The 16,809-nt window shown below is 35.7% G+C and overlaps 1 protein-coding gene across 3 annotated transcripts; it reads left to right on the top strand.

Annotated features, from left to right (window-relative positions):
- The first annotated feature begins 3,120 nt into the window (after nt 1–3,120).
- On the top strand, nt 3,121–16,115 carry LOC126973503 (pupal cuticle protein 27-like). 3 transcript variants are annotated; one of them, XM_050820832.1, is made up of 10 exons: nt 3,121–3,157; nt 5,337–5,417; nt 5,550–5,618; nt 6,760–6,889; nt 7,045–7,140; nt 8,645–8,799; nt 10,129–10,186; nt 10,736–10,824; nt 14,990–15,064; nt 15,995–16,115. In XM_050820832.1, exons 1-10 carry the CDS (start codon nt 3,152–3,154, stop codon nt 16,079–16,081), a joined length of 846 nt encoding a protein of 281 aa, XP_050676789.1. In that variant the 5' UTR covers nt 3,121–3,151; the 3' UTR covers nt 16,082–16,115. The 3 variants fall into 3 exon arrangements, with proteins under 3 accessions (XP_050676789.1, XP_050676788.1, XP_050676790.1); XM_050820831.1 differs by having other exon boundaries at nt 14,987–15,064; XM_050820833.1 differs by lacking the exon at nt 5,550–5,618 and having other exon boundaries at nt 3,140–3,157; nt 14,987–15,064.
- The last annotated feature ends 694 nt before the right edge of the window (nt 16,116–16,809 follow it).

The following is a 16,809-nucleotide window of genomic DNA, read 5'->3' as shown; positions in this document are numbered from 1 at the left end:
TAAAAACAGCAGATACAAACAATACAACCGAAGAATGTTTTTTATCCCGAAATACATTTTCCCCAACTTTTTATTACAATATGACTCGATGACAAATATTCTTGTTTATACTGCAAATGTTTGCACTTACCCGGATTCGAACCACATGTCAGTAGGGCCACTAACCACTGGTCGTCATATGTGACAAGCGATAAGCGCATCAATTATTTTTAATTAATCCATAAAGGCTGATTTACACGTATTAAGTTGCCAAGTCTTAACTACATTTTTACTAAATTTCAAGCGACTTAATTTTAAGTAACCGTTTACACGTAAAAATACTAAATAACTAGTTAAACTCATTTATTAGCTCAAGATGGACGACCACAGAACAAATACGGGGTGTATTATATTAAATATATGCTATGATCTAATACTCTTTACTTTTGTTTCCACTTCTTTAACACCAAAATTTGCAATCGCCATGGCTGACGCTATAGCTGCAAGACGATGTTGTTTTGCTTGCTTATTTCTGTAATTTAAGCTTTTAATATTCCATAAACAATCGTCCTTTATGTATTCTTCAATGAACTTTATTGTCGTGTCTTCCGTCCACTTCGACATTTTCGAAAGATTTTCAATTATAAATTAAGTAGGAACTACGTTGCAATAACTCCGCCAGCTTATGCTTTTCATTTAAATTTAACTAAATTTTGCCTGTCCAAACGTGTCAAGTGTTTAGCCACGCCCACCAACTTAACCGAAAAATAGACAAAATTCTATACTACCTTGTTTACTTGCAACTAAATTTTAACTTGCAACTTCTTACTAAATTCACTGTTTACACGAGTAAAGTCACTTAAAATTAAGTTAAAATTTAGTAAATTTTTAGTCAACTTGATACGTGTAAATCAGCCATAAAAGACATTTATTTTCTCAAAATTGATTTCTTTTGAATTCTTTCTGATGTCAGCTCAAAAACTACCACCACTTCGGATACGGCGCAAGTAACTCTACCAGCATTGTTTTTGCACTCTTTTTTATAAAATAAAATATTGTACTGTCATCCTAATCTAGTCCCAGGCTAGGCGAAGGTATATTTTATCATTTAGCACCAATTCGGAAAGGTTGAACTATTATTAGAAGAAGTGGCAACAAACTCATTGCACTCTTAAATAAACATTGCTACTTTAGTATTTTACAATAACTTTTCAGACACAATCCAGAAATAATGAAATGGTGACGTCATCCGTTGAGTAGTTGCAGCCACCCTAAGCCAACTGGTATTGGTGGTTGCAAGGCAAGTTTCCTGATGGTATGATCCAGTGTCCTCGGGAAGGGCGCTGCGGGCTGTGTGGGATGTGATTTTCTTATGTCCAGGCTAATTTAGTTGGAGCCTTGACTGCTGAAGACAGCAAACCTTACTTATATTTAGATAAATACTTGGTCTGTGTGGTCTAATTCGTCGTTAGTGCATCAATTTCTTTATGTTGGTTACATTCAGGTGAGTCTATCATAATGTGATACTGGTATTCTATTTTTTAGTAGTCTACTTCTCACAGGATGCAAGTTGAGTACCTCATCAGCGTCATTAAATATGCTTGCAGTTTTGTGCTTCATGTCAGAATGACATGAATTATTTCGGTTTCAAGGGCGCCGTGCTATGGAAGTTACAAGGCCAATGATACTTAACATGTCTGTCATGCCCGTCTTAAAGTCACGAGCGCAGTCGTGCTGAGACACTAAATTCTGAGTATATGTGTATTTGCCATACACATCAAGAAATGTTGTTTTTAAAAACAAATAAAATATGTACAGGAAGTATCTCTCGCATCAGCATAAATCATAATTAAGGCCAAGTATGATTAAAAAACACAATTATTTACTTGTTTACTTGTATAAATTTTACCTAAAACTATATAGTTAAGTCACTTCTGTACATTGACTGTCGTGCCCACCGTTTATACGGTATTGTGTTTGTATCAACTGTTGGACCAAAAAAACACTGAGACTTCTATAATTATGATAAGTTTTGTATGACTCCTGTTCCGGTAAAGGAACCCAGTACCAGCTTCTTCCATTTGACCGCATACAACGAAGAGCGGTCAAGTCATCTCCGATCGGCTTGATTGTTTGGCGTTGCGTAAAGATGTGGGTTCTCTCTGCATCTTCTACCAAATAAATTACGGCAGTGCTCAGAGGAGCTGTTCAGGTACCAGCGGCCAAATTTCACCACAAGACATTACGTTAAAATTCTAAATACCACCCGCATCACGTTGACGTCTAATATTCCACAACCGCGCGGTTTGAAAGAAATTTCTTGCTTACTACCACTTTGTTGAATCTATTACTGACTGTTCTCCCGAACCGATACGACTCAAAGTCCTTCAAGATTAGAGCACACTCTCACCTTTAAGGCCGGCATACACCCCTGGTGTTGCGGATGTCAATAGGCGGTTGCTTCACTACTTCCTATAACGTGAGCCTGTTGCACATTTCCCCCTTTTATGTTAAAAATGAAAGCGTATTTGGCTATTATAATAAGTATTTCACGGAATTGGCTATTTAAAAAAAGTGTGTGTGTACTTAGTAAGTACGCAGAGAATGTACTTCCGTGGCGTAACAAAACAAAAATCCTTATTTTTTTTATTCCTCGTGTTATTTTACTTTTGTGGAAAGACCAATTTTGTAATAAAGAAGGTATTAAATTCAACCAATGAAAACAAAGTCATTGAAACTTATTAAATCCTCGTCCAATGGTTGTGGTTCAGTAGACAGTAACTCATCTCTCAAGAGGCTTACTAGCTGTAGTATGTTACAAATGGTCTAGTTGACCGGCTAACGTCAGGGTGTCGAATTTGCGTGACGGTGTGCGGCGTGCATCGGAAATATTCACACTGATAATTTTAAATCCAAAAGAAGTATAACATAATATTGAGATATATAAGAGCTCGAGATTTCAATGTATTAAAATAATATTTCAGGAAAAGTCACAACTCTTGACTAATCAATATATCCTTTCGTTACGTAATTAGGTGACGATCGAGGTGACGAGCTGTCGCAACCGTTGGTCAACCCACCACGTAACCTGATCCTCCGCGCTCCAGTACCCTCGCTGAATCTATATATGGAAGCGAGTTACGATCATGAATACATTTAGTGTGTGTTCAATATGAGGGTGAGTACATACATTATTACAAAAAATAATAATTTTTAATACTTATTTACATATTTATTTATTAAGGCACACAAACAAATTATAATAAATTATGATTTAAGCTTCAGATAATTTATACGTCTAGATAAGTATTTCCCAACCTTTTTTAGGGCCATGGCCCCACCTTAACATGTCAAAAATTATTATGCCCCGATACATAATATTTAAACTTTAAAAATTGTTTTGTTCCCTTATGAAATATAAATGACAAGTTTTAGGAAGGAACACTATAAAATTGTTATCAAAACATCGTAAGTAATATTTAAAAATTAACTACTGATATTCAAAACAATTTTAATATTGATTTTTCTGTATTCGTTTAGTGAGATACGTGCGCTTGATGCTTGCTGTACAGAGATTTTATATTAGGTTCCATTTTACTTAGCCTTAATCTCAAGTCTCCGCGTTGTGTTATATAGTCGATTTCTTTTTTTTATTAGTAAATCATTTATAGCACTAAATCCACATTCAGCTTAATATATGAAGGGAAACGGTAGTAAAAGATTTTTTGCACATTCTTGCAATTTGCCTCTTTTTTGTTAAATTTGTCACAGATGCATTGCATAAAAATAACCAAAAGCGAAATGATTAAATTCGTGTCGAGTCCATTTTTGAATTGCCCCCTTTAACTATCAAATTGCCTCCCTGTGGCGCGAGTGCCCCACGTTGGGAAACACTGGTCTAGATAGAGTCTCTTGGTATTAGACAACCGATAAAAACAGGCCATGTTTAATACTTTAGTGTGCGTCACAACTGCATTACTCAAAATATTGGTTAACTCTAAACTCAATTTTTTTCGACGTTTTCACAGCTGACATAGTCTATCAAGATGTATAAATAATGATTTAAGTAATATAGTTTACAATATTTATACATTTCTGTATTGTAGTTCACTAATAGTGAGCACAGCATGTGTTAAATTGGAAACAAAATTTTAACATCTGAATATAGCTTAAACATAAAATATGCATTATAAATTAAAATAGGCATAAAAGGCATTTATTTTCTTAAAATTGATTCCTTTAGAATTCTTTTTGATGTCATTTCTAATAACTACTAGATACTACTACCGCTTCGGAAACAAATGGCGCTCTGAGAGAGAAGAAGCGGCGCAAGAAAATCTCCCAGCATTCTTTTTTGCGCTCTTTTCAATAAAAATATACAATATTGTACAGTAATTTCTATCGCTATAAAATAATCACAATCTAGTCCCGTGTTAAATAGGAAACAAAATTTTAACTTCGGAATATAGCTTGAACATAAAATATTCATTATAATCTAAACTAGTTCCAACTAAGCGATTTTTTGACTTCTTGAATTTTGCCATACTTTATGTAGTTGGTTGTTACAACCGACATGCTCTAGATTTTCAGATAATGTCGGTTAAAGAAACTGTTGAGAATATTTTGTTGGTTTATTATAAAAGGGTTTCGTTTATATATTTCGCTGTTTCTGCAATATTAAAACAATTATTTTAATACATGTAACTACTAATAAATTTGTCGAGTCAGTTAACAACCGTTAAGATGTTTCGTAGATGTAATGTAATGCCTCCACTTCACAATCGGTGATTAAAAAACAAACATACGCGTACGATGGTGTAGAGGGGTTACTCGCTTGTAGTTGCCAATCATGTTCTATAATCGTCATAGTCCCTTAGCGAAATGTCGTGAGTTTTTCCTCGTACCTCTCCCTTTCCGAATCTCATGCAATTATTCAAATGCGAGGTCATTTTTAATGGGAATTAGTTTATCTATGTTTGGTTGGATTGGATTTTAGCGTACTTATTTTATAATTCAAAATTAAAATTAATTGCAGAAATTAAAGTATAGTTTCTTGCGGGAAAATAATTGTCGTGATATTCAGCGAGATTCTCCTCTTCCCCTCGTAAGATTGTTTGAGATTCGGCTACCCCCCTCCACCCCTAAATGCCTCAAGTTATTTGTGGCGCCCTTAATTACGTATTAATTTGTACAGATATTTTTTTCTATTACGATGTATACTCATTACTCAAACATAACCATCTAAATTGGTCCATCTTCTCTTTTTCCATTATTCCACAACATTCCACTGAAGTACATTGATGTAATATTTTTTATTATGTGTTACTGTATCTAGGGATAACTTATTTATTTTACAGTTAATATGTTTCTGGTGTCTCCTGGTGACGGCGGTTCGCGGTCAGGATGATGAGTACTATGCGCCACAGACTTTTAATCAGGTGAGTCTTGTATGACATGGCAGTAAACGTTTGTGATGACGCTCATTGCCATTGCTTTAAATAAAAACGACATGACATTGACAATTATTGACTCCATCGTGACAGTTGACAACTGACTGTAATATTTGTCAGCAGATGAATGAAGACATGTTTCAACCAGTACATCTTCCATGGAACTCTGCGCTGAGGAAGGCAGACGAAGTAAGACAACACTATTAGTTAAGATCTTACTACCAATAAGAATGTGTGTACTAAAGTGCGCACGTAATATATACATTTTGTTTGACATAGAAAAACAAACAAAATAAAATAACAAAGAGTTTGTAAATACTACGTAATAAGGGGCGGGACTGTCTAAGTAAACATTGAAATTTAGTTTAGTATGAAACGTGCAGTCATTTGACATGAGTTTGAAATAGTAGAAATTACAGTATCGCGATTGGCGACGAAGTATAATCTTAACTTTTTAACAAGATTATAGCCGTCTTTGTCAATCTGTTAATGAGTGCACGTTTCGCACTCTGTGAGTGACATTTCTTAGAGAGTTTCGCTAGCTTTAAATGTAACTCTAAAATATTTATTTAAAAAGACATTATGGCTTATTGGTTGTCCAATTCTTCCACCACTTGAGATAGTTCAGCTCACTGCAAAAGATATAACAAGATTCACGAAAAGAATCAATCTTAGCAGTGAGATATAGTTAATAGATCAGTCTGCCTTTTACTATGTCTTCTTAATTCCAGGCTGTTCGTTAACTTTTGTCTTTGATGATTTTCTACTCGAGTTCTATGTCACTCTTCTTATTCATTTCAGTCATTCGTTCTAGATCAGAATCTGCAGAACGCAATCACTGGGCTCGTAAACGTGCATTCACAAGTTCTTCCACATTTCATTGACAATTTCTCATCGCACTGCTTCTTGATTTAATTCTATATGTTTAATTTTATTCGAGAAATTGTAACTTCGAGCTATAAATATGACATGGCAGAGCCAGTCCCATGGTCAGGATCTTCGTGGATGTCCACTGTTATGGGCTTTTAACACAACAGCGGTATAATAATCAGTAATGTAATATCGCAAATAAAATCTAAATTTGAAATTCAAAATGCACTCCTAACAAAAAGAAAAAATTAAAATAAAAACATTCTCAAACTTAATGACAACACAATGTAATACAATATTAAAAATTTTATTAGACTAAAATAAAAATAGATTACAATTTGTCAAAATTGATTTTCGACAGGTTAATTTTAAATTTTAACAAATCAAAATGAGTGAAGGTAAAGACCATTTCAAGTCGAAGAATAAATCCAAGCCTGATGTTGTGTTTTGTTTGTTGCAGGCCGGACCTCACTACCGGGAGATGTTCACTCCGCCTAAGGATGTGGATGCTGCAGGGTCCGTCTCTCCCTCCTGGAGACCAGGAAACGAAGCGCCTGTTTATGAAGACTACAGAGACCAGGGATATAAAGGTTCAAACTTTTTGAAGTGAAAACTTTTTAGAACCCCATCGGGGTTAGGACCGTTAGTCCTGAAATATAATATTATGTTTGATAAAAAATATTAAGTACAAAGGCATAATATTGAATACCAAAACAGAAATATATAAACATGATATAACTTCCAGGTCCACCAGAAGTAAAGCCAGAGCCCTGGCGCCAGCCCTTCCCCACCAAACAGCAGCAGGCGTCCATACTCCACCACAAACAATCCTTGACATCAGGTAAACTCATTAAGTCATTTATCTTATCATGTAGATCTAAGATACTAGAAGTGACAGTGCTGCCTTTACACCACCTAGTAAGTAGTGATTTTAATACGGACGTGTAACGACGCGTAAATAGGGCAAAAAATAAAACGCATTAGATTTAGGCGCCATGCCAGCTAGATACTAAGGGAACTCTACCAAAACATGAAACCAAAAAAATGTAACATTTCATCGCTAAGTCTTATTACATTGCATTTATTTATTTATTAATTTTATGTATTGGAGAAAAAACAGTTCGAATTAATTATAGAAATAGATAATAAAACTTATATTGGGGATTGGTCTCCGCTGCGCTCCAACTAGATACCGCACTACCTAAGAACACTTTTTAATTAGGGCAACTATTAGATGCCTGTGTGCGTGGCATCTTGACACTCAATGGCATGTTTCAAATTATGTAACATACGCTGCGTGTTATTTTACATTGAAATTAATAAAATACTTACTGATGATAATAATATGTGATCCCAGTGTCATTCTTATTTCTTGTAGTATTATTTTTTCAAGAACTTGCTACGCAACCCGACATTTTAGTTTCAATTATTAGCAAAGTTTAACAGAACGTGGCACGTCAACGTCACACATTGTTCGAGACGCGAGTACGCCCACTTGGGCGTAGAATTAGTTACCGCACTTTGCGACTACGCCTGCGGTATCTAGTTGGAGCGCAGTGGAGACCGGAGCGCTTCAAGTGATACAGCCGCCCGTTGCTTATTAATATATTCCTTATACTATAAATACAAATTTACAAATTCAAATATTTTCATTCAAAATAGTATTTAAAATCACTTATTGAGTGTCAAAAACTATCACTCAAAATAAAATAATTAACCTTTTATTGACTATTAAGTCAATAAGTTATACTCAATATAAAATAAAAAAAAATAAAAAAATATACAACGATGTTGTGACAAATAAAAAAATTATGCTGCTATATGATTGATAAAGTCATCAGTTACTTAAAAATCCTTTTATAATTTCAACTGTCTGTTTTGTAAGCAATAAATTGTATCTGTCTACAATAATTTCAATTAAAAAATACGTGACTTGAAAAAAAAATTCAAAATTTGTCAACATAAGACGACCTGTATAGCCGAGTGGTTAGCGATCCTACCTACAAAGCTAGAGGTCCCGGGTTCGAATCCCGGTAGGTGCAAGCATTTATATGATGAATATGTATGTTTGTTTCCGAGTAATGGATGTTTAAATGTATTTATGTATGTTTATATGAATTTATGTATGTTTAAGTAAGTATATTGTATTAAATATATCATTGTCTTGTAACCCATAACACAGGCTATATATGCTTAACTTGGGGCAAGATAATATGTGTGTGTGTCAATATTATAAGAGTCAATATTATATGCACTCAGAGCGCTGGGGCGTGTTCTAGAAACGTGGCTTGTATTAAACTTCGTTATGTTAATCAAATTCTTATAATTTCAATGTGTGTCACCAGAGGGCGCCTTCCGTTTCGAGTACGCGTCAGACAACGGTCTGGCAGCAGGTGAGGTGATTGAACCTGACGGCTCCAGGGTGGGAGCTTACCAGTACAAGGACCCCAGCGGACAGCTGGTGAAGCTCAAGTACCGGGCGGGGAAGGGGGGATTCCAGGTTTGTTGAAGCGATAATCCTCCTTTACACTTTGCCCCGTGTCCCGAGGGTGTCGTACGAGACGACTATTCATTTAGAAGGCCATTCATTTAGAAGTGGGAGGCATCTTTGGACAGGATGCCGCCTAGATTATGGGTATTATACAAGATTGTGGTGCTAGATATTTATGTATGTTTCAGTAAGTACCTATATTGTATTAAATATATCGTTGTCTTGTAACCATAGTATAGGCTATACCGGTTTGTGGCTAGATAATTTGTGTAAGAGTGTGTCAATATTATTATTATTAAATACTCCTGTCTCAACACGGGGACGGCAGATATATCAATTCGAATATAAATTCAGTTATTCATGTCAGTAAAAAAGACTCTTGTCAATATTTAAATAAAAGTTAAAAATAAATTTAAATATTATAACTATATGGTGCACACCTAAACAATTATGGGTGCCACCACGGCGCCTTTTTTTGCCGTGAAGCAGTAACGTGTTTCGGTCTGAAGGGCGCCGTAGTTAGTGAAATGATTGGGCAAATGCTTAGCATCTGATGTCTCAAGGTGGCAAGTGCAATTGTAGTGCCGCTCTGAATTATTCACCAATCCTGAGCGATACTGTTATATAATAGGCAGGGCGTATCAATTACCATCAGCTGAATGTCCTGTTCGTCTCCTCCCTTATTAACCTGATGTAAGTTCCTGTTTCCTCTATCTGGGGCAGAGGACAGCTACAGTGTTCAAGTTCAAATAGTTTTTTTTATATTTTAGTAATATATAAAAACTACTTCACTGATGTTCAACCGGTGTAGGTACCGAATAGTGTCGGACCATTCGGAAGTCTTTCGTCAGAGTGAATGTGATGATTTCGCGGTCACGATTGCGTGCTTGAGCACCCAGCGCGTTCTGACGATGTAGAAGGGCAGTGAAGCTATTTTTAAGCATCTGTATGCTGGCGCTATAATGGTGACATTAACACACGGCTTAAAGTAAATAATTGAACTTTTCAAACAAACAAATTATATATTTTTTAAACAAAATTTTAATCACCCTTACGTGGTCGCATAACACGGCGCGAAGTATATGTCAGTACCTACGCGAGCGCGCGGCTCCTAGATTTCTTACAGGTGTTCCGAAATTATATTGGAAAATTGATTTATTGAGATGAGTAATGTATTTTTATTTTCGAATATTCTTTTATGATTACGGTTCAGTATGTTTATTTGATCTCGCCATTGTACTGCCAAGTGTGTATAGTTGATAATATTTCGCTAGTTTCAATAATTTAGTTATCGAATAGCTTTCAAAATCAGTCACGCATGTATTAATAACATTGCAGATCTTAGAAGGTAGCCACGTCCCGAAGAGTCCAGAACCTTCTCCACCGCAAAACCAAGGTACATATACAACACATACATAATCTAAACAATTTTTAATTTTTAAAGTTATATACCTCATTTCTGGGATTAATTAAATTAAATTTCTAACCAAAATTTATGAACGATGCGTCACTCGAACCCGATTAGGGATTAAATGTTTCTCGTTTGCATATTATAGATTCTTCCACTTATATAGACCATGACTTATATCACAGTGGCCGTGTTTCAAAGGGATTGGAGCGGTCATTTGCAATTTTTATATATTTTTCATCCGTGTTGTTCGTTGATTGAGATATATATCAATATATTATACTCTAATCTCTGGACTGTTTTTACATACAGTATTAGGAAATAATTAAATTTGTAACCTAAATTTATGAACGACGGGACTCGAACCCGCGACCTCTTGGGTTCCGTACGGTTACAATTTTTTTTGTGAAATAAAATCCAGAAGTGAAACAAATCATTTTAAAAATATCAAATTAATTAATAACATAATAATATTTCTGTGTTTTTAACTGGCTTTAAGTCAACTACGTGTTGCTCTTACTCAGATGTGATTCACAGATTCGTATAACAACAACGTGTATGAGCAGCAGCGGCAACAGTATGAGACACAGCAGCAGTACAACCAGCAGAGGACTGAACCCGCACAGGTACACACATGGTTTATAAGAAGTGTGACAACCGCTCAGTTACAGATATGAGTTATAATAAATGTGAACAGCGCTCAGTTACAGGTATGAGTTATAATAAATGTGAACAGCGCTCAGTTACAGGTATGAGTTATAATAAATGTGGCCAGCGCTCAGTTACAGGTATGACTTATAATAAATATGACCAGCGCTCAGTTACAGATATTTTATTTATTTATTACTTTAATATTTTTAAGAAAGCCCACAGCTGGTTGTACATCGATCAAATAATTAACAAACATTCGAGCTAATAATAGGCTTCCACATGTACACAGGAACAAGTATAATATTATTAAATCTAACATATTAATTACAAACAAACAACACAAGCTATAAATAAAAATTATTAAATAAAACTTCTCGCACTCCTATCTCCAGTTGAAAGCATGATAAAAAAGGAGTAATTTCACGCCTAATGTTAATTTGTTAATCACTGCTAAATTGTTTTACCAAATGGGCTCTAATTTAATTAACACTGGAGCTAAAAGATCGATTTTATGCATGTCCCAAAAATGATTGAATGACTGCATAGCTCTTAAAATAAATGTGCGATAATTCGTGCGACAAAATGGTACAGCAAAGATGGGCTTTTGTTTTAACATTCTACTTGGGGCTGCCACACAGACTTTGGTCAGTAATATAGAACAGTCATGCATACTTCTTAGTATTTTGATTCAGGTGATTATATCAGGAATATCTCTACGAGCTTTAAGTGGTAGAAGGTGGAAGCGCTTGCAGCGTTCTTCATAGCTTACATTAGGTATTTTAAACTTAAAGCTTAGATATCGTGTAAACTTCAGCTGAACTGTTCCAAATTTGTGAACCATATTCAAGATGGCTGCGAACGAAAGAACAGTAGAGAATTTTTAATGTTTTCATACTTTTGAAAGGTTTGGCTGTACGTATTATAAAACCCAGTGTTTTAGACGCTTTATTGATAGCCTCATCAACATGTGGTGCTAAAGTTATTTTGCTATCGTGGATAAGGAGGTGATAAGGGCTTAAAATTAAGGGAAAAGATTACACATATAGCTTTGTGAGGCGAGTCCTCAGGTACAAGAGGAGTAGCACACTGGAATACTGATACAGAGTCATTTGAGAGTACGAGATCAAGTATACGGCCGATATTGTTTGTTACGTGATTATATTGTTTCAAACTACACATATTAATATTATCAGCAAAATCAAAGTAAATCTGTTTGGTTAGATAATGCGGAACAAGTCCATCCTCGGAAGATGAAGAAACCCATTGAATTTCACTTAGATTGAAGTCACTCAGTACTAGAAATTGTCATTTTTGTAGGTGTTAATAAGTGTGAGTAGATGGTTTTGAAAGTTTGCTAACTGAACATTAAAGGAATTACCTTCCACCTGATTACAGAGGTAGACTGGACATAAGTGAATGTGGGTGACTGTGGTTGTTCGAGTACGTGGTATAAATAACGTAATCCACAGATCTTCCGCTGATGAACTCCAGCTCGGGTTGCCCCGGGCATGTTTTGTGTTCTTAACGGCAATGAGTACACCTGTGGAGGTGTACTCGGCCGTGGGTGAATTTGAATTTGAATATGTTTGACGGGTAAGATCGTCGTTACGGTCGTTTCGCCACACGCTATACGTATCATTAAAAAGACGATAATATCGTAATCGCTCATACGGACATTGCGATAAAAAACATTTGTCTTTGTCCGCAGTCCTCGAACATTTTGGTAATATATCTTTAAGTGACCCATTTTAATAGTAAATTACAATAGCTACATGACACAAACTGAAATAAGGTGATAATATAACAGAGTAATGCAATAAAAGGATATATAAATAATTTACTATAATAATAACAAAACTGGTCACTGACAACTAGGTAAATAGGACGATCGTGTGTCTTGAATGGTAAGTTGTTAACAAAATAATAAGTCATCGTTAATTGTAACATAAGTTCAGTATCTGATTTATAATCTGACTGACTGTTTACGACACACGAAAATATACTAATCCATGAATATAATAGATGTAAACGAAAATACGGATTTAAATAAAATATACGGAAAAAAATCACATACACAGGGAAGCACCCAGAAATCAAATTTAGAATTGTTTGTATTATTACGAAGTGATTAACAATTAAAGTGTCGTTCATTAGTGATTGAATAAAACTTCGATAGGAATGCGAGTAGTCATGAAGAAAAGAGTTACAATGATGCTTATTGGTTATTATACCCAGAATTAAATACACTGATTGATTTTTGATAAGTCTTCTCTGATCTTATATGTATAGGGGGAGAACGGTAAGGTGTAACGCACCAGTATTTTGCCATGCTGTACCCAAATATACTTGTAGTTTTTTTTCCTTTGCTAGTGCCTTGGTCTATGAAAGGAGCTGTTAATTTCGAGCTGTAAGATTGTCGTTAATAAAGATGTGCTCCTTTTCTTCGAATCATATGTCCGATATATTAAGACCCTTATAGGCACGCCCGGCTGCAACGAAGTCTTCTTTGGCATATCGGTTTATGAAAGAAATAATAATTGGTTTGTTTTTGGTGTTGTTTCCCTTGTGTACTGGTAGTCTGGTTATAAAGTTAACTTTTTCCTTGGACACTGGAAACATAATTTTAGAGTCAATTTTTCTTAATAAATCATAAAGATATTCATTCGGCTTTTGTGGGACTCCTTTAATTTCCACATTATTGGTTCTTAGCCATTGTTCTTTGGAATGGAGGTCTTTATCCAATTGGAGAACCTCCTCTTTGAGTGTTTGATCTCCGAATGAGATTTCTTCATATCGGAGATGGATTTCTCAACGGTCATGACCCTGCACTCAAGCCTATTTACTTTCTCAGTTTTATCTTGGACAGTTTTTTTAGTATCAGATATGTCCCCTTTGATGCTCTGAACCTCGGCCAGAAGGGTAGTGAGTGGAACTAGTTGAAGCGCTAAGCCATTGAGACGTTCCATTATTTTCTCTAGACTTGGGGAACTAGGAGACAATCACATATTGAATTTGCAATCTGGGCAGCGCCAAGTCTGTTTTCTTTCCCTTCTATATGAGTTATAATAAATGCGACCAGCGCTCAGTTACAGATATTAGTTATAATAAATGTGACCAGCGCTCAGTTACAGATATGAGTTATAATAAATGTGACCAGCGGTCAGTTACAGATATTAATTATAATAAATGTGACCAGCGCTCAGTTACAGATATGAGTTATAATAAATGTGGCCAGCGCTCAGTTACAGATATGAGTTATAATAAATGTGACCACCGCTCAGTTACAGATATGAGTTATAATAAATGTGGCCAGCGCTCAGTTACAGATATAAGTTATAATAAATGTGACCAGCGCATAGTTACAGTTATAAGTTATAATAAATGTGACGTGTGATTAAAAGAAAAAGTGACAAGACATCGTGAGTCGTCTTGCCCATCGCAGTGCAGAGCCGCTTGGGACTCTTGATTGAACCCGAAATTCTAAGCGGCACGACATATCGGAGCTAAATAATATATTATTTACTCTGCTCGGAGTACTAACAAAATCGGTCGATCGGCCCCCAGTGGAACGGACGCATTCATGAGGATTCAATTTGGCTTGACGCGATGAAGTGACGTTAATGTTCTTCAACATCGTTCCTGTCGGATGACGTCACACCAAACTTTGCAGTTTTGAGATCCACGAGGCGGTTCTGGCGTGGCGCCACCCTATTTGGCTTTTTGGTGTAAATGCTTCACGTGCGATTCGTGAGTGAGATACGTGGAGTAGATATTACTATGAGAAGCTCTCGTCAATTTATTCCTTTTTGTGTTCATAACAATATTTGCTCGATTATGTTTATAATGGCCCGAGAATTGGTGTCCTAAGCATTGCGTCACGACTCATCTACTCTCACTAAACTCACACTAAAAAAAACAAATTTATCGCAAGGCCCAAAGCTGTGTGTCCGTAGGGACGTCTGTCGGGTCTTAGCTGTCTTATAAAATGTGAGGAGGTATGAAGATGTAATTATAATACAATCACACTTATGTCTGCTGCCTTTTTAACGTGTAAAACACACGGCGGTTCCCTGTGTTTTACACTCGTTTGTCCTCCTTTTACATAAAAAAAAACTATTTAAACTCTTCCTGTTTTAGCAGGCACCCCAGAACCAGGCTACAGGAGGACAGTATTACCTACAAAATTGGAAACCTGACGGACAAAACGACGGACAGGTAAATCGTTAAGCGTCTTTGTTTATGTGTAATAACAACGACTTGCCTTGAGGCGTAATCACATAAAACCTTCTAAATCCCACATAGAGCAATGCCATTCATTCATTCATACGCTCCCTTCCTTTAAACTTATTAAGTTTTTTTATGTTCAAAACTTTGGTTCTGTGTTTATACGAACAAGAAATTTAAGTATTCACTCTATAAACCGTAAAATTTGGTTTTCTGCCACGAAACGAGAGAAAATAGTAGAGAAAATGCGAAACACTTAGCGCTCAGTTACAGATATGAGTTTTAATAAATGTGGCCAGCGCTCAGTTACAGATATGAGTTATAATAAATGTGACGTGAGATTATAAAAAAAAGTGACAAGACATGGTGAGTCGTCTTGCCCATCACAGTGCAGAGCCGCTTGCGACACTTGATTGAATTGAATTAGCACTCAAGAAACTCATAACATTTTTTTGGATAATTATGGATTTCTCCAAAATAACACCTAATTCAAGAAAAGTCTGAAATGTGTGTTTTAAATAATTAGAAGGAAATGCTTGAATTCGAACGCATAACGACCGTGCTAACAGAGCTGCAACGTTTCCCCCTGCCTGCTAGAAGCTCGGTGCCCTTGTAGGGTTGTCAACCGTACCGTTAAATAGAGCTATTAATAATCATCGACGATGAAGTCGTCCCAGCCGTAATCAGTCTCAAAAAATATAATAATATCAGTGTCACAAATATGTGGATGTCAAAAAAGAAGTTTTTTAAGCTTCTAGTGTGTGATCAGCTCTCATTTGCAGTTCAAAAATATGCAATAATCCACTATTCGCTCGGAATGAAAACTCAATAGTTTGTGTATAAATTAATAGTAGTGTAAGCGATTTAAGCACATGCGGTCATCAGCTAATTTTTCATACGTATTTTTTTTTTATGTTTCAGTACAGAGAAAACGACGTAGAAGAGAACAAAGGTCCCCATTCTTTCGGTGAAGGATATTCCTTCTCCTTCCAAGGGAAAAACAACTAACAATAGTGATTCAATAAAATGCTTTTAAATATTATTTTTGTTTCCCTTCCCCGTGCCCAAGCCACCAGGGTCATTCCATCAAGACGCTTGCCATCGAGGCGGGTAATACCATTTGGCTCTAAAACAACTTAAGAGCGACAAATATATCTATGCTCTCAAGTGTTGCTTGATGCATCTACCTACTGTAGTTACTCAATAACTGTTGTTCTTTCTTTTATATTAATTTACATTTAGTTTTATACTTACTCGTGTGAGTCATGAAGTATTAGTGTTTCTGTTGCATCACTTAACATAGATTTTTATTACAAATATAAATATATTCTATTAATATTTTAAATATATTATGTTCGAGTCCCGCATCGTTCATAAATTTTAGTTACAAATTTAATTTGTATAATAAATCCCAGAAGTGATATCAATATATAATATAAGTTATCACTTTAAAATAGCAAATTGTTAACATAACATGTTGCAACAAAACTTAAGTATGTTTAATATTGAACCACTGGCTAACGCACACATTGACGAACCAGAATTGGTCACGTATTATTGGGCTGTCAGATCGTCTATACGTTAGTGTATTCTAACTCTATAGAAGAGTCAACATATTTTTTTTTATGGAATAGGAGGACAAACGAGCGTACCTGTTACAAGCCTGTTGTTAAGTGATCACCGCCGCCCACAATCTCCCGCAACACCAGAGGGATCACAGGAGCGTTGCCGGCCTT

Source organism: Leptidea sinapis, chromosome 29 (assembly GCF_905404315.1).
Source record: "Leptidea sinapis chromosome 29, ilLepSina1.1, whole genome shotgun sequence".
Taxonomy (NCBI): Eukaryota; Metazoa; Arthropoda; class Insecta; order Lepidoptera; family Pieridae; genus Leptidea; species Leptidea sinapis.
This window is presented reverse-complemented; position numbering and strand designations above follow the sequence as displayed.

Bases quoted from the DNA above. Each gene is read 5' to 3' on its own strand.
- LOC126973503 (XM_050820831.1), top strand. The intron at 10,187-10,735 runs GTACATATACAA...TGTGATTCACAG, and splicing joins TTCTCCACCGCAAAACCAAG to ATTCGTATAACAACAACGTG. The intron at 10,825-14,986 runs GTACACACATGG...TTCCTGTTTTAG, and splicing joins AGAGGACTGAACCCGCACAG to CAGGCACCCCAGAACCAGGC.